The following is a 25000-nucleotide window of genomic DNA, read 5'->3' on the forward strand; positions in this document are numbered from 1 at the left end:
GGCCAAACACATCATACTTCTTGTTCAAAAAGTACACTTATAAATGAGTGCTTCCGCCAAAGTACGCTTCACTGGAAAACGCAATTCTTCTAAATTCTGAATCCTGTCGCGTCGTTCTGAAATACAGGGAAGTTAAATCTGCTGGCTTGAATCAAAATCCACAGTAAATGATAGGACGTCCGATGATCTTAGCAATGCCTCAGGGAGTATCCCCATCGGAGTCTGCAGCTCAGATACTAACAGATTTTCCATATCGATATCAGTCCCACGAAATATCGCCTGTACATGAGTTCTTTCATGCATTGAGAAACTTGCTGGTTTGCCATAACACGCGACAAGTAAACGAAGAAATCTCTCTCGGAGAAATGCTCTTGTATTCTGATCTTCTTCAATGGCCGTCTGTATGGGCTCAAAGCTGCGATCCTCGGATTTTTCCCGACTTTGACGAGGACTTCCCTCACGTCTGTCCTCCATGTTCTTGAAGTCACTTTAAGTACACTATAATAGGGGATACATGAGTTATCCAAGTTTTTTGGGTTTAGTTTAGCCGCTGATCTCAAACATTACCTCTTCGCAAAATTCAAGATGGCGGACAAAGTTACTTCTGATAATAGTGTGGGAAAGCTAACTCATTTACCAGTAGCAAGGATTAAAATGATCATGAAAAGCTCGCCAGATCTGCCACATTGTAGCCAAGAATCCGTTTTCCTCGTAACTAAAGCTACGGTAAGTTGATTTGAAGGGTGACTTTCAATTCAGTGCTTTCCTTCGATGATAATTAAGCTTAAGTGTAACCTTGAAAACAATCGAATTTGCACCGTGCATCAATGATTACACGTCACTTAAAGTTGTGTCATTCTGTTTTTGCTCGACTTCAAGCGCTTACAAGTGTTACTAAAGCATACCTGCCAACCCGGCCACAGAATACAAAAATCTGGAGACGTCAAGAAATCTTTACATTGCAAGAATGATATTTTCGTGTATGTCTGAATACTCGCCGAAAATCACCCGAAGGCCTTCCGAATGTTCCCAAAGTCTCTCGGTTAGAACAGCATTTACCGATCGTATTTGCTATTGTTGCCATAACCACGCCAACTTTCTACCTTGTATTGTGCAATTTCATGGGTTGATTTCTGACCCTGGGTAGTTAATCGATAATGTCGATAATCGATAACATTCTATAATCGATAATATTCGATAACAATCGATAAAAGATTTCGTTGTGAGTAATCGATAATTATCAATAGACGAGTTCATGCTCTTGATTGCATCATGGGTAATCAGGGCAACATGGCGGGAAATTCAAAGGTTTGTGTGGAAATTCAAAGTGAATTATACTATACATGACTCTACTTTATAGACTTTCGCCTTCATAAACCAAACAAATAAGTTCATGTTCACAACTGAGGTGAACTAGACTTGGTATCTGTTCTTTGGAATTCCTAAATATTGCTCTTTTTGTCTCCTTACGTTCTCTGTAATTTTGTGCCCTTGGAATTACAGGAAATGTATGGCAGAACCTCTTTTTAACAAAACAATTTCTACAAGAGCGATTCTCTCCAAATTTATTCTGCCGCACCTTTAAGCACATATCTTCTGTTTTGGAAAATAAAAAACCCAAAATATCATATCGTGAATACTTTTCATCATTTTGAACTTCCTTGCAAACCTTTGAATTTCTCTCCATTTTGCCCTGATTACCCATGATGCACTTTCCATTTCAAAATTTCCAAGATAACAAAATTAATGAAAAACATTTGAAAAAGGCCACGATGGGTGTTTCCCGGGAGATTTGGTGCTCTAAACAGAAGACCGATAGATTTGAGACTCCTGGGAAAACCGAGAGGGTTGGCAGGAATGCTAAGACCAAAGGGTCAAACATTTTCTCCAACATCTTGTTTGGTGAATACGACATTGGAAAGTTAAATTGCCAAACAAAGTTTGATTATGCACAAGCTTTTGCATAAGAATGTTTCATAAAGATTAAATATTATATGGAAACTTTTCAAGGCACTTAAAATCACACCTACTGATAAACTATACTGCCAGATATGGGTAAATCTTTTTTTGTCCCGTGATAAAGCTAGCTTGAATTCCTAAGCTTTTGCTTAGTGGTGGCCGATAACATATTTGTAACCATATTTGTGTCCCTCAGAGGGACACAAAAATGGTACCGGTATCTCCATACAAAACCTTATAAACTTTAGTAAAACAATAGACCTTATTCACGATGGCCGCCATGTTGGATTTGCTATTATCATGCAAATTAGCTACTCACATCTGAGGGGGCAAACAACACAAGTTCAAGAGGTTATAACGAACATCTTAGCCACACAGATGATTTGTTTCACGTTCATTGAATGTTAGTGAAAAATGAGGAGATAACGAAGTAGAAAGTCAAAATGTCAAAGGCAATCAAAGATATAAAATTATTATAAAAGGTACTTACCGGTAATTCTAAATTCTAAAATGTACTTTTAGCAATGTCATTTTCAATATTACGACGAGCCGATTTTCCGCAATATTTGCCTTTTTTCCAATGTTTGCCTCCCAGCATAACACATGGCTAATTTGCATGACAATTTGAAAACCAACATGGTGGCTATAGTGAATAAGGCCTATTCTTTGAATATCTCCCGTGCAAAACATCGCACAGATGCAAACCTTTGCAAGACTGTTTCAATGTTCATCTTCTTGTATCTCTTTGATTCTTGACTTTATTTGTTGCATGGTTTTGATGATGGTGTGACAGTGAAAACTGGCAAATTATAGGTTTTAATGGAATGTGTAAATAGATATGATATAAACCATTAGAGCTTTTAAAACAATTTTTACTTAGTTAATAGCTTTATAAGATATGTAATTTTATCTTTGGATATCAAAAACTCACTAATGTCCTCATTAACCCTTTGGCACCCAAACTGGCCAGACGATTGTACTCATCAGTAGGGAACCCCCAGGAGTCAATGGGTTAATAAAGACCTGAAGATAAAGGCACCTCACACACAGCTCTGATCCCAGTTGATACACATGCCCACTACAGGGATGATCCCAGTTTTAGGCACCCACTCACAGTATGCATCACAGTTTCCAGATGTTATTGGCAAATCCTACATTGGTCATTTGCACCCTGATGGTCTGTCTTAGCTCTAAACACATTCGTGCACAGGGCTTGTTCCTGAGCAGCAAATATCAATCCTTCGGTGTCTTTCTTGAGGAAACTGTATTGAGCTACCTGTGAATCATGCAAAGGTTTATTTACTTTAACGACCATTGAACTGCCTACTCTGCTCTCAAGGGACTCAAGCGAAATACATGTTTTCTTTATTCATTCATTGCAGGAATTGTTTATAGACTATTTAGCAGTTACTGCTCATAAACAAGAAAATGACTCAAAGCATCTTACATACAAAGGACTTTGTAAGTATTGCTTCTTGTATGCGTTGAGGTGTCATTGGTTCTAAAGCTGTTCACTGGTCAGTGATAATAGTTTATCAGAGGTGACTAAGATGGAAAATTCTAAACAAAAAGATAAAACTTATTTTTCTTGCTTTGGGAAGAGCTTAAGTCTAGGGACAAAATGCTCCAGTGGTTTAGGAGTTGGATCTGCATGCAGTTCCACTAATGGTTCTATCCTCTCCCAGAACAATGGCTGGATTGTTCTTCTGTGGTCGCAAATTCAGCTCCATCACACGTTGTATATAGCCAATGGGTTGCTTTCAGCCAGTTGGGAATTTTCATCAGATTATGTTTGTTTTGAAATATTTCTTTTCCAAAGAGACAGTGCCTTTTAGCTTATCCAATGGAGAAAAATCACTTTACAAATGACACAGGCACAAACATTATTGATAACAGAATCATTACAATCATGACGACACATCTCTTTATCAGTATTGGAGGCATTAGTTGCTTTTCTTGTGTTCAGACAGTGCCAAGTTTTAGAGCCTTTGGAATAATATTATTAATAATAACTATTGTTTCCTGACCCATATAATATTGTACACACAGGAAACTAATAATATTATTGTTCCTCTTTTTAAATTTTTTTAACCTTTTCCTAATCTTGTAAGAAGAGCTTTCCTTGTCGTAACCTGTCATGTTTAAGAAATTAAGTAAAGGTAACAGCTTTTTTATCAGAAATGTTTTCAAGTGTTTTGTTTGTTTTACACTTAGCCAAAGTTGTTGAAGATGAGGAAGCCTTACAGTTTTTAGCAGGTAAATATTTAATCATCTTTTTTTTCGCCTTTCTGTCTATTCAATTAATGAAAAGAACAGCCCTGGTTATCTTCATCTTTGTGATTGTGGCACCATGGATACCACTATCATCAGCACACGGTTGTCATCATCATCATTGTCATCACTGGTAATTCCATTGACATTTGGATCTGACACCATCATAATGGCATAGCTACCATCAGTATCATGATCATTGCTGTTAGCATCCTCATATAGCTAGTAATAATAATAATAATAATAATAATAATAATAATAATAATAATAATAATAATTGTCACGCTAATCGCAGTTGCAAGTGCAGCAATGACACAGCTCAAGAAAGTCGAACTGAGAGCATACTATAGCACCTTTCGCTACCACTATACAGTCCATGTGTGAACTTGGAGCTCAGTTTACAGCCACCTGGAATCAGCTGTATGCTGGTTTTTGCTAAGGGGTGAAAACCGGAGGACCCGGAGAAAAACCCTCGAAGCAGAGTAGAGAACCAACACAAACTCAACCCACTTATGTCATCTGGTCCGGGAAGCGAACCTGGGTCACGTTGGTGGGAGGGGAGTGCTCTCACCACAGCGCCTTCCCTGCTCCCCTAACTGACTTGAACTGACTTGTCAGTTCCAGTTTTCCTAAGTGCGTATGCTCACAACAGAATCTTGTAATTAAATTTAAAGGTCACTAATAATAATAATTATTATTATATGGCTTGTGTTTGTAGCCCATATAATGCATGCTCTGATTGGCTAATTATGACTGAATTGTAGGGTATTATTCTCCCGTAATGCCCACGGGCCGATTACGGGCTTGCAAAAACAAAGCAAAAGGTAATTTAAAAGCCATATAATAAACTACTTTCTAAACGAGCTAGCTCGAGCCGTACTGGGGAATATTGGCCCACAACCTTGGGCCAATATTCCCCAGTACGGCCCTCGTGCTCGGTTAGTAAGAAGTTATTATTATTATCATTATTATTATTAATTATTATATTTAATAATAATAATAATAATAATAATTATTATTATTATTATTATCATTATTATTATTATTAATTATTATATTTATTAACAATAATTATTATTAATAATAATTAATTATTATTATTATTATTATTATTATTATTATTATTATTTACACAGATTTCCTAATCACTACCAACACCACGACCATAATCATCGCCGTCATAGTCATCATCATCTCCTTCACCATCATCATTGCCAATATTAGTCAGCCTTAATTTTTGGTGTTAAGTCCAGTCATGGCAATGGTTAGTAGTTGTAGCAACTACTTGCTGCACCCATCTCCTTTTCTGTAATTGTGAGAACGCGCTATTCAGACAATTTCAGTCTTGGCAGTGAGGCTGAAACATCGTCACATGAACCTCCAATCTGCAGCAAAATGTCTTGAGACACTTCACATTTTCGTTAGTAAACACCATTTCTTTCATATCACAACAAATTCCCTCTTCATCAACAAACCCCCCCCCCCCCCCACCCCTGAGTAATGTTGTAGAGCTCAAACTCAGCAGACACAACTAACAACCAACATTGATGGGGGCATGCAGGGGTCTACCCTGCTAGCAGAGTCACCTTTGATCTTCCAAGAAAAATCAGGAAGAGGAAGGAGACTCTGCCAGCCACCTCGACTTTCTTTGATTTACCACTCATCCAAAGAAATAAATGAGTCAGTCCAGTTTTGATTTGTCAAACCTGCTTTTTTAATTTTGGTGCATGATCAATCTGCACGCTTCATCAACATTTTTAAAATTTACAACAGCGTGGCAATTTTTAACTGTCAAAATTCCCATTAGTATTTCCTTTGTATACATGTCATTTACAGAAACTAGTTAAAAATGAAATGGCAATTTGTAAAGTCCCATTATGATCAAAAAATTACTTCCGAATTCTTTTTTTCGTCAGATTTTGAAAGTGTGATTGCTCTATACTTGACTTGCAAAATTTTGAGCTTTGATTTTTACCCAAAGTCTGTTCACTTTGAGTGTAAGTTTTGGATTTCATGGTCAGCCATTACTCACATTCAAAGCTTACTGATTGGACCTCAGAGGACTGGATGTAGAAAAAGTGACATCATTGACTCACTAGCTTAAAATTTCAGAGTGTAAACGCATCTTATTATATACGCAAAACACAAGTTTAAAAGTCTGAAAGCCCAAAACTCCCATGTTGCATATTAATTCAGCCGCCTACACACGCATTGCATTATTATTTTTCTCCTTGACCGAGCTCTCTCAAGATTTTAAAGTAAGTAATGGCAGACCATTAAATAGGAAAATTCCAGTTAAAATTAACAGGTATCTTTTTTTAAATGAAGGCTTGAAACGTAGGTCACTTACTGTTTAGGTAACATAGTTTCAAAATCCAAAGGAAAATTAAAATTGATTTTTTCGGTCGTAGTAGCACTTTAAAAGTGTGAACTATCTTAAGTTTCCAAGGATGTCATCTGTTTGCCTGAATTGTCAGAAAATATCCTGACTGTTTGTTTTTGTTTTGTGGTTTTGAAGTTAACATTGGTCAAGCGTGACTTACCCCTGAATACATTTGAATTTTAACGCATGCTCACTACAAAATGTTGAGGCAGCTGGCAGTCTCCTTCCCCTTCCCAATTTTTCTCGCAGGGTATACACCTTATTCCAAAATGGCCGCTGATTTATGTGCATACAAATTGGCCCTTGTTGCCTCGTTGAAGATAAAATATTCTTTTGAATTTTAAGCTTAAGAACAAGGCATCAAGGGCTAATTTGAATAAAAACAAAAGAATATTTAAATGGCAGCCATTTTGGAATAAGGTGTATTAGGGGTCAGGAAGGGGTGTTAAAACGAGTTGTTAACTTGGTGATGCATTTAAGTATGAATGAAATGTGAAAGCTTCTCAATACTTTTGTCGGAGATTGTAGTTAAATGGGGTAGCTCCCACAGGTCTCCTACAGCTCAGTGGTAGAGGAATGTGAAGCAGTAATCAGAAAGTCGTAGGTTTCTTTCCTGCAAAGGAACACTCTGATTTTCTCCCCCAGCATCTCTGAATCACCGTCAATGAAAAGAAATACTGATACGTTTCTTCATTCATTTACATGTACTGGAGTTAACATTTTACCATCTGCTTAACTACAATAATTAATATTGTACAATCCTGGTCAAAAGTTGTTGGGACATCTTTCAATTCTATTCTATTTGCTTTATATGCTCCAAAAAAGCGTTCGTAAGAAGTATGTGCTTTATTTTTTTTGTAAAAACTTATAATACGAACTACCAACTACTTTCCTTGCCCCCCTCCCCCCTCCCCCAAAGCAATGTTGAAACAAACTGTAGCTTTTCTGAATGATCTCCCAGATAGATGGTCTTGAGAAGTGTTCATTTTTAGGTCAAGTGGCCCAAGACTTTTGCCCAGGATTGTGCGAATGCACTATTCGGGCAATTAGTAAAGCAAAACAATATTGACTCCTGAACTTACAATCATCGTCATAATGAGTTGGCACATTGTGTCTGCATAAAATAACAGGACGATTTGAACCCCTGAAAAAATCATCAAATCCCCCCCTCCCCCATTCAATGTTGCCAGTTTGTAGCCGAATATCACAGGTCGATGCGTCAACAATAGGTTAGTGGTAGAGCATCCGAACAAGTAATTGAAAGGTCGTAGGTTCACCTCCAAAAGGAGCGCTTACGATTTTTTCCGAGTATCCTCGAGTCCCTTATAGAGCGGTTTTCAATTGAGTGTCGAAAGTAATTAGCGAATCGCTTTTGTTTTGCATTAGAGTGAGTTTCAATTGAGTATGGTAAAACGAAAACCAAAGTAATTATTTTGGCCAATCAAAAATGACAGAGACAATCCGGCAAACCAATCAAAACTCGAAGTAATTACACATAGCCGACACAAAGCGCGGGAAAATGTGCACACGCGAGCCACGATTGGTTTTGATTTCACTTCTGATTGGTTGAAAAAATGGCGCGAGAACTTTGAACCAATCATTGAGTGAAGTAATCATAAACCAAAGTAATTATCTAATTACTTTCGACACTCAATTGGAAACAGCTCTACTTCACTTAGTGATTGGTTCAAAGTTCTCGCGCCATTTTTTCAACCAATCAGAAGTGAACCAAAACCAATCGTGGCTTGTGCGTGCACATTTTCCCGCGCTTTGTGTCGGCTACGTGTAATTACTTCGAGTTTTGATTGGTTTACCGGATTGTCTCCATCCTTTTTGATTGGCCAAAGTAATTACTTTGGTTCAGTTTGGTTTTACGACACTCGATTGTAACTCGCTCTAAAAGATGCCGATAGTCTCACACTTCGCATCATGCCAGCAGGATTCATTCTGACTTGTGTTTAGCACTGCAGTATCCAAAACAAGAGTTCTCACTTATATTGTCTTTTGTCGTTTTTTATCAGACATCGTACCTCACAAAGTTTTGGCCAAAGATTTCATGGAAGCTATGAAGAAGAAGTCGAGGAAGTCTTCTATTGAAGTAAACACTGTTAGCTCTGACTCAGAGTGAGAAATAAGGAATTAACTTTTAGAAATACTGACTCGCGATTTTTTTTTAGAAATCCTTCCATAATCCTTTAAGAGTCCCTGCGCAACCATGCAAAATCCACCTGTACACAGCATAGTTGTCACAATATTATTTTTTTAATTCAGTTTTCATGGGAACAAAACTGCATACGGTAAACGATTAACGGAGAACAAAATGATATCGTAAGTCTTGACTTCTGTCAATATTAACGTTTTGTTCTTGATAAGAGCAATTCCCTTTCTCACAAACTTTCCACTGCACAATTAAAATTATATTTCAATATTAGGGAGCTTACGAAACGACGACGCCGACGGCATTTCATCTCGTAAATGACGGCGTGAAATGACCAAATTCAAGGTTCTGTGGAGGACGTTACCACATGACGAGGAATTTTCAGTTCTCTTTCTCTACGCTTCCAGCCCACTCATACCAGTTAAATTCGTCGACAGTTACGACACATTTTTAACGCGAAACGACATGAAATAGTTTTATAGTGATATGAATAACGCGAACTCGTATTTTTAAATGAAGACCTCGTAGCCGTCGTCGTCCTCGTTTCGTAAGGTCAGGAGTGGCTCCACCCCGCCCCCACGTCCCCCTCCCCCCGAAAGAACAATATTCCTTCCCAACTTTCCCCCACCGTTTCATTTCACCCGTTCCCATCCCATCGAAAAAAAATAATAACTTAACTTAAATAAAGTTTCAAGCTTATAGAGCAAAGTACAAGTGCTTTACTTATTGAGAAAACTTTGAATTAAATCAAATTAAGGCGGGTCAAATCTTTGTTGGTATTTTTATGAGATGCGAACAAAGGAAAACCCTGTCGAAAAACGTCTGGGAGGGGACTTACATTTGATTGCCCTTGCAATTGGTGGAAAGCAAGTGCTCTCACTACAGCTTCAATTCTTCTCCCAACATTAAAGTGTTACGCTATTTTCAAATATTTCTGTGAGGAAACATGCACGTTGAATTAAAGTTCGGTCTTAACTACTTCTTGTGAGCAGCATTTAACTTATGTCTCCCAAATCGTGGAACTCGACAAATGGAAACTTTCTGGACCGCTTTTCTCTTGCTATTTTGACTCGAAGATTTTTGTCTTTACCTCCTTGCATTCTTTTTAAGAGACAACAGATGAGAATGCTCTATTTGGCGGGGAAGCAGCTAACTATTGCGTCATTCTTGTACACAGATTTGTCTGCTGCTCATCTTTTCTTATCAACATCCGATAAAAGGTCTTGCTGTGCGTAACAAAAAGATTTCGTATCACTGTGTAATTCAGTAATTTAATACTTTTTGTTATAATTACATTGGTGTTGAATCCAGAAGTACTATCTCAATCAGGTTACAAAATTGTCTGCTTCTAGTGGATAAGGTTGGTTGTTACCATTCGGCTCGTAAAATTGCCAAAATCCCTTTAAATTGTGTATCTGAAAGCAATTGAAAACGTTCATTATCAAAAGCATCGTCGAAAAGTTGTTAAGTGTTGTTTTTATGACCCTGGGTAAAATCAGCAAAATCATTTACTTTACACCTCTCTTGATTTCAGTTAAGTCGTTTCGTAAGAAAGCACATTACAAAAGTTGTCTATCGACGCAAAAGATCTGTTCGTTTTTTGCGTCTCATACATGGCGTCGAATTGAGCCTTGGATTTTTATAAAGCGTCTTTTGAGCAGGAAAGGACAGAAGTTGTAGTGTGGTCCGGCTAAAAACAGTCAAGATTGATATCAAAGCCCGGATCCTTTCAAAAAACAAATTATCCAGGGGTGCCCAACGACAATTATTTCCAAAATGCATAGTAATAGGTAAAAAAACGTACAAGAAAACCGGTCAGTGTAAAACGCAGACTGCAGACCAGGGGTAAAATGCAGACTGAGGTTATACCGTAACTGTTGAAAAAGCCCAAACCCCTTAGAAATGCTAACCGTAGGCCTAATAAGGCCTAAAACAATATTTAGGCTTAACTGTTAGCATTTCTAATGGGTTTGGGCTTTTTTAACAATTAAATTGATTATAACCTCAGTCTGCATTTTAGCCCCGGTCTGCAGTCTGCAGTCTGCGTTTTACACTGTCCGACAAGAAAACCGCCTAATAAAACAATTTTTGGATATATATTTTTTTAATCTTGCTGGGAAAAAAGGTGATCTGCACTCCCAGGATGATTATGAGCAAAATTCCAGTTCCCAGCTACAATCTTGTAGACAGTGAGTCTAGTGAGGTAAACTCCCAGACAGCAAAGAACCTCATGAATATAAATCGTTCGCCAAACTGGTCAAAACTGTTTTTTTTTTCTCGACATGCGATAAGTTAAAAACCAGCGGTAAGCCTGTCCAGTCTCCCCCATTTTCCGTTCTCATCCAGCCAGCACGAATTGACATGCTAAAAATTAAGAAGTTTCCCAGCGAAATGAGCATGAAAATTAATAACTTGCCAGTCACCTTAACTTCCACTGCGGAACACCCTCGTTGGGTGCCCCTGATTATCTTTTGTTATCTTGTTTGGAAATTGGTCAAAAAATTGACCTCAGAGTGAAACAAAATGCACATTAAGTTGTCAGTATTTTATTAGCTCTCCAACTTAGCTCAATACAGTTTGTAATCCACTTGTAAAGTAACAAAAGTCACGCTGCAGCAAAAGACTTTTATTGCGTGATACAGACTTGCATCACATCCCTCCGGCAATTGAATGTCTAAGTGTCCGTTAAACAAAACCGCCAGAGTTAAACCACCTTTTGTTTTCAAAGCAAAAGAGATAAATTGCCTTTTCCGCTAAGATCTTTATAATTATTGCACTAAAGCTTGAAGGCTGACCTTTAACATTTAGTAAAGGGTGTTTTGCAAATATTTCATTTCAACTGTTCCGGTCGATTAAATATTGCCTCCCTGTTCACGTTTAGAACTAAAGTTTTAGCTTCTTTGAGACCAAATTAGCTGAAAACATCATAAAAACTGCTGCTTAATCCTTTTACAATGCACATCAGTGCCATTTTGAAACATCAACACAGTCCCACTCCAGCGGTCACACACGAGAACCTTTCAGTTCATTTGTGGTCTGTTTCAACTCTGCATTTCGCTTCTTTGTGATTGTGATGTCTTTTTCTAACTCCACAATGTCCTTCTCTAACGTATCCGCTGTCTTTTCCGCCTTTTTTCGTCTCTGTACCTCCTTTGCAATCTTCTCTTTGACTTCGTCTAATTTCTCTAAATACTCGGTTTCTGTCAGCGGTGTATAGTTCTTTGTAAATTTATTACCCGCTCTCTCGATTACTCTTAGCTTTTCCTCAATCATTGCTATACGATCTTTAGCTATCATTTCGCGTTTTTCACTCGCATGAATTTCCTTCTCTTTCGTCTCAACAACTATCCGCATCTTTGCAATGGCCTCGATCTTGGATTTAGTTTTCTCTTGGTATCTTTCCAATGTTAGCTCCAATGAACCAACATCAATTTTGTTCTTCTCGAGAAAATCTTTCATGTAAGCGTTTTGTTCGTTTCTCTGGTCCGCAAAGTACAATCTTTCTTTGCAAATACCTTCTTGAATCTCGACTTTTTCCATGTCCTTTTCAGCATTTGCGATCAAGTCCAGAAGTGTTCGTTTCTTCGCGAGTGCTCTTTGTTCTCTCGAAAGCATCTCAGCTAATGCATCCTTGGCTCTCTTCTCTCGGGCTTGTTCCGCCCTTGTGCTTTCCATAATAACTTTCATTTTTCCACGTACGACGTTCATTCCCGAAACGACGCACTCTCGAGGGTCTCCACGAGCCGTACAAGCCATTTGAAAGTATATCTTTGCTTTGAGAAGGGATTTCTCGTAAGCAGATATTTACCGGAACTTTTGTTGTGTCACGCTTGTGATTTCGATGAACTGTCACTGAACCTTACGATTTACGGAATTAAAAGCACTCTGCACAATCAGTGCCATGAACCAATCACATCGATTGACACGACAAATGCAATCATATTTCACTAAAAGAAATCTGTTCGAGAGATTTGTCTGGTGCTTCCGGTAACCGTCTCCAAAAATTCACTTTTGACTCTAAAACTCAACATTGAAAGTTATTTGTCAAAGAATGACCCTTGAAATCCTTGAAATGTAGCTTAGAAAAAAACCAGATTAGCAAATAACAGTATCTTGCTGAAGTTGTCGAGGCTGTCAAATGTAATTGTTTGATGGTAAACTGAAAGCAAAACTCTCAAAATAACGTTTATTTTATTATTGTATTTTCTTTATAAATTGAAAGAACAACTGGAATTCTCTTGCTACTTCCATCGAGTTTACTTGGTGTTTTTTTAGTAAGAGAGTGAAAAAACTCCTCTCCTTCTTTATTAAATGTGTCAACTTGAACTGTTCTAACTTGTTTTAATATAGTATTTGTTGATAGATTCCTTTGGAATGCGGAATTTTTAGAATAATTGCTGTTGCGTAGGCTACTGGTTAAACTCCCCTTGATTTTGTAGCTGTTTTGCCCACATTTCCTTATACCCCGTTTGCAAGCCTTTCTGATACATTATTTTCAAGCCGGCCTTATGAGGCTTGGTCTCCTTCGCATTCGTTATCAGGGTCGTTACGCAACGCTCCTCCCCACTTAGTTTAATAGTAGGGAGGAGCGTTGCGTGACAACCCTAATAACGGCTGAGGAGGAGACTACATGAGGCTATGCCAGAGCCGGAAACTTTGCATCCTACTCCTTTGGGATAATGTGCGGATTCTTTTTACGTCTCACAGAGTTAACTTCGTGAGAGGGCTTCCGCCGCATTCAGTCGTTATCTGCGTTGAAGACATGGAAGTCTAACAAGTTGAAAATGTGATAACAGACATCACTTTCTCTCCTCAGTTATTTAAAGACCCTAATTGTTGGTCCGGAAGGAGTCTCGCATGATAGCCCCATGCTCCACCTTCGGAGCCAACCGGTTAGCGGCTGGTTGTTTGTGGTTTGGCTCGTCTTGCTAACCGGCTTCAACCGGTTTGAAAATGTTGCCGCCTTTCGTAATCCATGGCCTCAAAATACTTGCCTGCAGCTTCGTGCAATGCTAGATATTTCAAAATTCGCACATTTTCTTTCGTGATTCAACAACCGAACAGACCCGTTGAACATTCAAGTGAGTGCTTGACTCGGAGGTAGGGGTAGCAGTGAAGAGCGGGGCTATTTATGTGGCGGGCTTTATCTGATAAATCCCTGATAGGAGGTACTTATCCAGTGTAAATCCCTCGACTGACTTCCCCTTGGCCGAGGAGTTCTAACGGCGATCGCCTTTGAGACAGTTGCGCATCCAACAATTCTAAGACAGTCACCCATCCACGAAAAAAACCCCTTACCACCACCAGTACTAGTCAGACCATGTAAGACCCTCGGGGGGATGTGTGTGGCTCTGCTTGGCATCTTTTTCCTGGGACCGACAAAGGGTATCTGTATTTCGTAGGCTACTCAGTTGCTGTCTTAAATGTTTAGTGGAAACAGCAAATATTTGAAAGAGAAAGTCAGCGAAACTATGTCAGTTCCTTATGACAGTTGAAAGAATGATGGAGAGTTTCCGTGTAACAGAAATTCTCGTCTCGCCCTACCCCGTTTTGGAAAATTCACTGATGAAACCGATTTAATCAGTGATTTTAAATTATCTGTTATCTATTCGAGATTGACCCATGAGCAAGATTATTTTATCAAACACAGTTCAAACAGAGGCCGCCTTGTGCATGTAAAGGAAACAATATGCAAAATGTAATTAGAACTGTAGGTTTTAGCTTTTCTTTCTAATTGATTTTCACAACAGTTAATTTCAGTCGTTTAGTAGTACACTCACTTGTTTTAAATGAAACAGATATCTATAAATGTGACAGTTAATGTTTGCATTACAAGGGTTGCGGGAACAACTAGAGAATAGACCCCTTTATGCTTTTAATCAGGACAATATGGTGGGAAATTCAAAGGTTTGTATGGAAATTAAAAGCAAAATAAGATATCCATGACTGTACTTTTCTAGACTTTCGCCTTCGTAAACCGATTTGTACTCGGTATCTATGAAATTCCTATAATATTGCTGTTTTCTTCTCCATACATTTTCTGTAATTTTTTGCCTTCAGAATTACACGAATTGTATGCGAGAAACTTTATTTAATAAAATAATGTGTTCAATACCTATTCTATCCAACTTCATTCAGCCGGACTTTTGAGCGCATATGTTCAAAAATGGCATGTCATTAGTAGTCTTATCGTTTTGAACTTCCATACAAACCTTTGAATTTCCCGCCATGTTTTCATGATTACCCATGATGCAATCAAAAGCGTAAAGGGGTCTATAGTTGTTTCACTTGGCTGTTAGTTGGGCTGGCAGCAAAAATAAAATGAGGACATGAAGACACTACTTAAGTGTCTTTCAGGAGAATGAGTTAACAAATGAACGAGAGTATCAATGACAGAAGTGGGTAGGTAATGTAATAGGACACAATAGAAGGACAGGTCAGTCTTTTTATTGCACGACGCGAAAAGAGTACCGTAGAAACCGAGCGACGACATAAAACAACGCGCAAGGCGATGCGTCTCTCCTTCGCGCGCGTGAAGATGACGCTTGGTCTCCTTCCTCGCTCAGGAGCTGCTTAATTTGCGAACGTAAGATTGCTGGGCAGGCCAACTCGATGTCTTGTGCGTAATTCTACACGAACTTGATATATTCTTAGAGAGTTGTCTCATAGCACCGATTGTATATCGCAGTTGGCACACGGCTCATATTTCACACATCGTCTTCATGCCCAGATCAATCTCGTACCCATAATTTCACTCTCTGCTCTATAATAATGATAGTAATAATAATAATAATAATAATAATAATAATTGCCAACGAGTCAGGCCTTCTGAAGACAGAAGGCCTGGCGAGGCGGCAGCTTATAGAGCCGCGAGAAGATTTTTAGGCGGACGAAATCTCAGAAGCGCTTCAAATTTGAGTGTAATGTAGACCAAAAGCTGTAATGTAGACCAAAGCGATGAAATGTTGACCGTAGCGATAACCAATGAGAGTGCCGCACGAGTACGCCGCGTGATGTTTGCAGACGCCAGATCACGCAAGCTTGGCTCGTTGGCACTCTAGCGACAGCTATAACTAGTAATAATAATAATATGAATTTATATAGCGCTGTTTCTAATAATTCAATAGCGCTTTACAATATTTACAATTAAAATAATAAAAGAAATGATCATTCAAACAATTAATTAAAACTAAAACTATCAATTAAAATAGCGCTTAAAAAGAAATGTCTTCAACTTAGATTTAACAACAGTCAGTGAATTGCAAGATCTTATATCATCCGGAAGACTGTTCCACAGTACAGGGGCAGCACAAGAAAAGGCCCTTTGCCCGTATGATTTAAGTTTATATTTCGGTGTTACAAGGAGAGTTTTAACCGAGGAGCGCAATGATCTTCTAGGATTGTAAAGCGATAACAGTGTACAGAGATATTCAGGTGCCATACCATGTAGTGATTTGAATGTTTAAAGTAAGATTTTATAATCAATTCTCTCGGTCATAGGCAGCCAATGTAACTGTCTCAATACGGGCGTTATGTTAACGTACTGGTTGGTCCCTCTGAGGAGACGCGCAGCGCTGTTCTGAACATACTGTAGTCTCTGAGTCTGATTCCTGGAAAGTCCGTAGCAAATCTGGGTACAAGGTTAGTACCAGATCGATGTCGTGCCTCAGTTTTCTTTAACTTTTGGGAACAAACAGGTGAAAAATCACAATTGCCTTGTGCACGTTGTCCCTGACTGGCATCAAGTTTATGATTAATTCGAAGAAACTGTGCAGCGCAATAGATGGTTTTCAATCAGATGATGAGACGGCCGTGTTGGTTCACAAAACAATAGCAAATTATGGCTCGTGTTTTGTATTATAATAGAGTCAAATTGCCAAAAGACTTTTTTCTCTGTGCACCAACATGGCTGCTGTGATGTTAGGTGAAATCCATTAATAAGTTTAAATTTTAATTGTGAACCACACACTTCGAATGTACTCCCTCTTCAGTGGTTAAACTGTCTTTTTCCATTTGTTAGTATCAAGTTTATCTCGAGTTTCACTAGCTTGATGATGCAAAGTTCACAAAACCACTGTGGACACACAAAACAATTTTAAACTTGTTTACGTTGTAGCCAGGGATGTTTCATAGCTTGCGCAGCTGGTGGGATTGTTGGCGCGGGACGCAAAAAACGCGCGGAGAATGGGAAGGCCTTATCCCCATTCTCCGCGCGGCCTTGCCGCCTGTTATTACGCGCGTTTTTGAGACGGACGGCAACCGGAAGTGAGCCCTTCGCGTCTCTAAAACGTGCATGCTTAACCCTAACCCTAACCCTTAAGCTCTCTATTTGCCTCCCGCTAGGCAGGATAGGATGTTCCACAACCTCGTTCTCAGAGTCTCTTCTCAACGACAATGGAGACCTTGGGAACGAGGTTGGATGTTCCATTCTGCACAGGTAACCCAACCGCCGAACGGAATCACCGAAGGGAAAGGGCCGTAAATACGCTCCCAAGGCTTCGAATTCCTCGAAATTCCACGTTGATCACGAACGATACCTCCGCCACCCATTCGTCTTCTACATTCGAGCCGTTGGAAGATCGCTTAGCGGCCTGCGATAAGACTCACGATTGGTCACCATTGTGCCCATTGACCAATTGCGGGTCGCTAAGCGATCTTCTTGCGGTTTGGGTAATAACGCGGGTTGTGAATAAAGCTTTCATTAGTAGTAGTAGTAGTAGTAGTAGTAGTAGTAGTAGTAGTAGTAGTAGTAGGTAGTAGTAGTAGTAGTAGTAGTAGTAGTAGTAGTAGTAGTAGTAGTAGTAGTAGTAGTAGTGGTGGTGGTGGTGGTGGTGGTGGTGGTGGTGGAAACTTGTCAGAGCCTTCTAGTTCGGGAGATATCCCATACTAATGTGGTGACACAAATAATAATAGATAACATTATTTACAAAGAAATACTATCCTCTAAATTCTAAAATTAAGTCATATATACATATATGAAAAAACTATGAAATAAGAATTGAAGAAATCAATTAAGAATTACATTGTGCACAGCCCCTGCAGCCATCATCTAACAGAGAGCTAAGATCACGCTTACGTACACGGTTTTTAAAACTGGCTAACGATGTAACTGATCTGTCTGCAGTTGTCAGTTTGCTCCATAATGTGGGCCCTAAATAGCGCAATGGATGTTTGCCATAAGTTACTGTGTTATACCTGGAAACTGAAAAGTCGGACTGTCTTTTAAAAATTATAGGAAGAGTTAGGTGCCCAAACTTGGTAAAGAATATATAGAGGGAAGAAACCAAAAACCACCTAAATCGCTCTTAATGGACCCAGAAACCGTACCAGAGACAAAAACACACAAGAATTTTGAATTTTGAGAAAAATCGTTTTCCCCATACAAATCCTCATATTTCTTCTCTTGCATAATATGGTACAGTACATATTCACATGTATCGAGCTTGCCTGTCTGTGGTCTTTCTTCTACCGAGAGAAGGAAACAGTGGAAAGCACTCTATTGTAGGAGGGCTTGGAAAACTTCGGATACAGAGTGAAGAGGAAGCTATTTCGACAGCTCCTGGGATTCGTCAGGAAACAATAGACCGTGACACACCAAGTAAAAGTACAACAAATAAGCATGTGATCCCAGCCCCGACTGAGAAGCATACTGTGCTGTGCAGTGCCATATTTTGAGGTCTATCGAAAATTTTCGTGTTTTTGACTTTGAAAGTTTCTTGTTTTCGCTATTCGTAGTTTTCATTTGTTGGCAAAAGAATATTTACACCGGATTTGTTGTCTTTGCGGCTTACGGTAATTCAATTTTCTGTGTGGGTCCAATACCCTTTTTTACTCCTCTCATATTTAGCCAAATGATCTGTTAATCGTTTCCGGTGGGGCTCTTTTTCCCGAATCTATTGAATCTATTTGGTCCGGTTAAGTTCAGTTTATTTTGCCATTTCATAAAAACAAAAACAATATATATACAAATCATGAAATTTGAAATAAAATGGCGAGGAAGCTCATAAAGAAACCACTGGGCTTATGGTCTCACAACCCTTGTTCATTAACTCTGTGGGACGTTTAAGATCCCACACACTAAGGCACGGAGTTCCGGTGTTGTGGTCTGGCGCTTCTTTTAGCCATGTAGTCGGCTTTTCGTAATCTTCGGAAAGAACTACTGATCGAGGAGACCACACAACAATGACAGATACTGGACAATTATGATAATCACTGATAAAGCAATCCATGGTACAGCTCCTAATTATTTATCATCTCTTGTAAACTTTAAACCTAATTCTTCCTACAGCCTCAGATCAAATAACAAATGTCTCCTTTCAAATCCAAATTTCAGGACTCTCCCTACTCTTGGCGATCGAGCCTTTGTAGCCGCCGTACCAAAACTGGAATAATCTCCCATTAGATCTTAGATACAAATCCGATTTTAAGGTTTTTAAACGTAATTTGAAGACTCATCTTTTCAAAAAAGCTTTTTCTGATATAGTATTGTAATTCATAGACTATATAATTACTCATTCGTGTAATTTTGACTAGATATTGTTATATTTTATATACTTGTAATATATTGCTCTTTTATTGTAAGGCGCATTTGAAAGCTGCATAGTTGAATTTTCGCGGTATAAATAAATGTTATTATTATTATTATTATTGACACTTGCCAAATTGAAGGTGTCCAAGTGCCGAAAAACCAAGTGGTAAATTATTGGCACCTCGTGCTTTTGCTCTCAAGGACTACAGGAGTTTCGCATTCTTTTAATCTGTTTAATACTGATCGCAAAAAACACTTGCATTGAATGACATGAGAAAAAGCGAAAAACAGTCATTGTATTCTACCAAATACGTGCGAGTAACACGTAATGTGCGATTTCCACGCGATTAAGTACATTTGCGAATGATGTTAAAATGTGACACGGCCCTAGAGTTTTTTCCTCTCTTGTGTAGGAAAAACTGTGGTCGGTGGGCCTGTCTTTGACATAAATGGTTTTAAAATATATTTCTGCAAAATATATTCACGCCTATGCCATCCCAGCCCTTCACCTGAGAGTTAAATAAATGAAGTTTGCAATGTTTGAGTCAATGTAACATTTTGCTTTGCTCATTTCCTTGTCCTCACCTACATACCCGATGTACTCGTGCATAGCTGTGATCTTAACTGCTTGTAAAATCGAGTAAAAATGCGATCAAGCTTTAATCAATATCTGATTTATTTCATATATCATTTCCGTGATCGTTCAAGTTTTAATCGTTACTAGCTACAAATCCTTGACCTTTTGTTGTAGCTCTTTTTATTACAGAACAAAAACTAGTGGACAAAAAATGATATCCGACTATTAACTTAACTAGAAAAGCTTGTTTACTGAAGAGACATGTAAAGGTCAACCCTGTTTGCCTTGAGGGTAACTTGCTGGAACGAAATACCTTCATACGGCGTATATTTAGTGGATGTGATATTGCGTTCCGAATCCCTCATGTAGCATTCCGTTGTTGTTCAAGGTGTACTAAACAAAGGAAGCACGCACCGTGATGTCAAATAAACAAACTAACAATTGACGACTAAACAAGAAAATAAGGAGGGGCTCTTCAAACTGCAGTTTAGCCATAACACGAAATCGTCGGAAGGTGAGGAAGTTTGCTGTCTCGTAATATTTGTTACAACATCGATTCAGCGTAGAAAGCTGGGCCGCTCGAAATTATTGGTTGAAGTTATTGAAATGATATCAGCATCTGTTTTTAAGCAAGAACAATGGCAAGAGATCAAAGCTAAATCTTCTTCTACTCTTGACATTTGATTAAGACTCGAGAAGGACTCCGGGGAATTGTATAAATAACTTTGAAATTAATAGCGCGAGTTCCTTAATTAGTTGTGGTGTGATGAGCTTGCGACCAACGCACTGAAGGATTGTTTTCAAATTGTTGACTCTTAACGCATTCTGCTTCGATGGCAACGTTTTTGAACGACGAAAAAAGCAGAAAACTTAGTAGTGAAAGCGCAAGTCTGTGCGGAGCGACTTCATCGAAGGGCAAAAACAATTTTCTACCGTCGATTTTTGAAGAAAAACAGGATGACAAAATCCAGGATTTTTGCCAAGCGCTTCAGATCAACCAAGAATATCAAGACGATGGTAAAGAGGGATCTGTTCGTTCGAGTTTCTTTGGAAGTGATGCGCACCGCGAGACAATTCCACAAAGACTCAGAAGTCGATCAGGAACAGTGAACTTAGGTACTTTAAATAGAAGATTATCTGTTTCGAGCTCGGAGAGTGGTTCTTCTCGAGCTTTGCGCCAAAATTCAGCTTTTGCGTGGGGTAACCGATCAAAATCTGGCATCCTTGGAGGTTACGGATCACTTGGTTATGGACATCGTAAAAATTATTCTCCTGGCATTAACATGATGCGTGAGGAACATGTGCCAGAAGTCATTGACCTTAACAACCCTGAACAAGTGAAAAATATTGCAAAACGATTCTTCAAGGAAGAACTCAATATGGAATTATCGGACCCTCTATTAACCAAAACCGATGATCTCATCGCAAGGTTGCGTTGGAAAGCAGAGAAGAAGTTTAGTTACGATGAATTGTGGCACCGAAGACTAAATTCTTTGGAATACACAGATTGGTTAACCCAAGGAGAAATTGCCCATCCTTCTGCAAGCGTTTTTCCTAGTAGTCAATTGTCCATTAATAGAAACAGCTGTAAGGGTTTTAATGAAAAGTTAAAGCCATTCCCACAACTGAAATCCAAATACTTTGAAGTGTATTACACTAAGCCGAATACAAATGGAAAAAGCAAGATTGAAAACGAAAATCTCGCAACCTATTTTGGAGCTAAATCCGAGAAGACAGGAGAGTACATTACGCCCGATCAGAGGAGATGTAAAGAGATCAAACATCGTTTTTACTTAAGACAAACAAAATGGTTATGATCAACTTGGAATTTCCTGATTACCTCAATAATTTTGGAATTTAAAGATGGAACGTTGCAATGTTGTACATAGTTTCCGTACGTCGTCACTGTCGCCATCTTGTGTCCCTTAACGTATACTGCGGCTTTGTCGTTTGTCCCGAACAAGTTTTCCGATACTCCGCTATCCTTCTGGCTGACGATATCGTGAGTGAATATGACTCCGTGGACGTCTGGATCCAAGTAAGTTTGCAGGAATGCACGAAATTCACATATTTTTCGTTGAAATTTAGAACTTCTGAACTTAATTTTAGTGAGCATATTAGTTTCGTCTGTAAAAAGGCTAGTCAACAGATGGGAGTTTTAAGACGTCTAAGAAAGCTTATACCTACTCATGCTAAATTACTACTCTACAAAGCTGCCATCTTGCCTCATCTGACCTACTGCAGTACTATCTGGCACTTCTGCAGAGCCTCGGTAAAGTTGAAAGATTACAGGAGAGAGCCCTGAAAGTAGTATTCAACAATGAATCAGCCTCCTATGACGAGCTGAGTCTGCCAGGCTCAACTCCCTTCACTGATCAACAGAAGGCTTCAGGAAATTGCAACCCTCATGTTCAATGCAAAAAAGAACCTACTCCCAAGTCAAATACAAAAACTTTTTACATTGAATGCAAACTGTGATAGGAGATATTATTTTAGAAATTCGGATTTCAAAATGCCTCGTTTTAATACGATTAAATATGGAAAGCATTCGTTAAGATACTATGGCTCTTTCCCCTGGTCGAAACTTACAAAAGAATTGCGTACTGAACTGAGATAGTCTGCACAGATTTAAGACTAAAATCAGGAGAACAGACCTGACTGTCATAACTGATGATGACTGCAGCAATTGTATGCTTTGTAATAGTTAACTTTGAGACTCTATGTCGTTAAGAAAAAATTTTATTTGTAAATAGGTTTTAGATTTATTTTTAGTCTCCCTAGCTTTTACTATTCTTAGCATTGTTATCCTACATTATTTTATTTTTGTGTCACCAATTAGTGCTATGCGCTAGACCTTCTCGACACATTAATAAAGTTCATCATCATCATGGAGAACTTTTCTTAAATATGGAGCTTCATGAAGTAATCCGTAATCCTCTGCAGCCGTCTTCTTTAAGATTATCTCTTTTCCTCGATCTCGAACAGACTTCACCATTCAAGTACTTTTCTTCCATTAGCAACGACCGCAAGTCAGCGTTCTTTTCCTCTTCAGTCCCTCTCCGCTGCAGTTTTCGAATTGAGGGACTTGAAAACGCAAAATAACTGCGAATTCTTGGTCAGTTAAATGTTGCAACTACCTTGTTGCCCGATATTTGTCAGTTGGGTGGCGATGTTGAGCGAGCAGCGACCAACAGTGTTGGCCAACATCATTCCGGAAGGAGAAATGTTGTCTTTGCGTCGTATAACACGAGATGATAAACGCTTTAAGGTATTAAGCTATTGGCCAACGGTTATGATGTTGGACTAAAAATGCAGCAACTCTTAATTCGAGTTTTTAAACCCAAAAATATTACTTTGCCTCAATCGTTTCTCGCCGAGTTTTTAAAACCATTCTTGCTCCACTAGCCTTTTAGCCTTTGTTACGTGAAAAGAGGCTACAAAGACAGAACTGATTTCCTAACAAAGTTTTGATTCTTAAAAAGAAGAAGAAGAAGAAGGAAATTGAGAAATTTAAGATAAAAAGCTGTGATTAATACATCAGGCCCCAGTTGTTCAAAGGATGGATAGCGCTCAGTATCCGCCGGATAAATCACTATCCAGTGGATAAGTCATAGCAAAACCAATTGCGCTATCCACTGGATAGTGATTTATCCTGTGGATAGCGTTATCCACCTTTTGAACAACTGGGGCCAGCTATGAGAGACGAAGAGAATATGCGACACCCAAATGGAAATCAAGAGGAATACGTGTCCCAGAGGCCGACAGAAGGGATTTGAACCCACGATCAGCTATTGGAGACTCTCTTGGGGGATAGATAACCCTCGCTTCCCAGTACCGCAGTGGTTAGAGCATCCAGCTATATCTTGGAGGGTCCTCGAGGGTTCAAATCCCATCTGACTTCCATTTGAAAGTCCTATTCCAATGAAAACGGTAGGGTTTTCGTATGTGTTGTTTTCATATCCCAGTTGAAATACACGACTTTGTTTTCCCGATGTATGTTTTAATCCTCGTTCGCAGTGCTTTTCGACGAGGGCAGGAAGAAATGAATTTCTACCACACCAACTTAGCGCGGGAGCTAAGTTGGTATGTTTCAATTGCTTTCAAGGAAACCGAAGTGAAATCCGTGGACGAGAGGTTCCAAGAAAAAAAAAACGCGATAATTTGCTGAAATATGCCAACTGCCAATTGAGGTATTTTGTATCCCTTGAGGTCTTATTTATACTGGAAAACTATTTTTTTTCCAGGGTTAAAAAGAGGTCATCAGTGTGAGTTTAACTTGACATTCTTGTCTTTAATCCAACAATAGCTTTTGTAACCTTAATGAGTTCCTAAGACGATCTTTTAAAATCCCTTGAAGGTTGTACTTATAGGGAAAAAAAGGTCGCTTTTCACTGAAAAGAGGTTGGAGTTTTAAATGTCATTAATTGCGTTCGACTAAAGTTAACGCGTTCTGTTATTTTCCTGTGATAGAATGATTGCGTGTGGTCTAGTGAAAATGTATCGAGAGTTTTCTCAGTAAGGGACACCATTTTGTAGTTTAAAAGGACATCCTCGCGCGCATTCTTGCACGCTTATTGATACGCGCGTACTTCCTTTTCAGCCTTTTACCAATATATCTCCTTGGCCACTCTGAAAAGCCAGAGTTTTATGGGTTTACTCAGTCCTTAATTAAAGTGAACGATACATACACGTATCTTCTTCTTTCTGAACAACACTTCGTAAGCTTTGCTTTCTTTCCACATAATTCAACTTCGTTCCCTAACCGAATTCCGAACCGGAACTACAATAATCTAGCCGAGGTTACTACTTGTCACACATCGGTTAATATTTTTCAGATTGCTGTGTTACCTTTTCTTTGTTAAAGCATAGGTAGTGACTTACACTGCAAGCACGCAGGCTATTAATTTTAGGTACGATTTGCGTTAAAAAAATGAAAGAACGAATGATTGAATGAGGCTCAAACGTATTTACTTAAAATGGCAGCTTATTAAAGACTCCATATAAATTTCCATCGTCCCAAAATATCATAAAGTTTAAAATTTAAAATAAATTCCGAAAAAAAAAATTTAAAGAAGAATCTATGAGAAATATAGGCTTCGTAAAAAATTCGATAAAGAATAAAAG

At 38.7% G+C, this 25000-nt stretch overlaps 3 protein-coding genes across 3 annotated transcripts in view; 2 read left to right on the plus strand and 1 right to left on the minus strand.

Moving 5' to 3' along the window:
• Window positions 1-568: 568 nt before the first annotated feature.
• Window positions 569-8891, plus strand: LOC138003313 (chromatin accessibility complex protein 1-like). Its single transcript, XM_068849314.1, has 4 exons — window positions 569-726; window positions 3342-3420; window positions 4174-4215; window positions 8635-8891. Exons 1-4 carry the CDS (start codon window positions 586-588, stop codon window positions 8739-8741), a joined length of 369 nt encoding a protein of 122 aa, XP_068705415.1. The 5' UTR covers window positions 569-585; the 3' UTR covers window positions 8742-8891.
• A 2410-nt stretch (window positions 8892-11301) lies between these two features.
• On the minus strand, window positions 11302-12633 carry LOC138003311 (tropomyosin-like). The gene has a single exon (XM_068849311.1). It carries the CDS (start codon window positions 12525-12527, stop codon window positions 11775-11777), a length of 753 nt encoding a protein of 250 aa, XP_068705412.1. The 5' UTR covers window positions 12528-12633; the 3' UTR covers window positions 11302-11774.
• Window positions 12634-19997: 7364 nt separating this feature from the next.
• LOC138003324 (uncharacterized) overlaps window positions 19998-25000 on the plus strand; it is a 5912-nt gene continuing 909 nt past the window's right edge. Inside the window, exons 1-2 of the mRNA XM_068849328.1 lie at window positions 19998-21914; window positions 23982-24066. Of these exons, the coding sequence (XP_068705429.1) occupies window positions 20710-21693 (984 nt within the window). The 5' untranslated portion in view covers window positions 19998-20709 and the 3' untranslated portion in view covers window positions 21694-21914; window positions 23982-24066. The remainder of the gene's footprint in view (window positions 21915-23981; window positions 24067-25000) is intronic.

The sequence above is a fragment of the Montipora foliosa genome, chromosome 5 (genome assembly GCF_036669935.1).
Source record: "Montipora foliosa isolate CH-2021 chromosome 5, ASM3666993v2, whole genome shotgun sequence".
NCBI lineage: Eukaryota > Metazoa > Cnidaria > Anthozoa > Scleractinia > Acroporidae > Montipora > Montipora foliosa.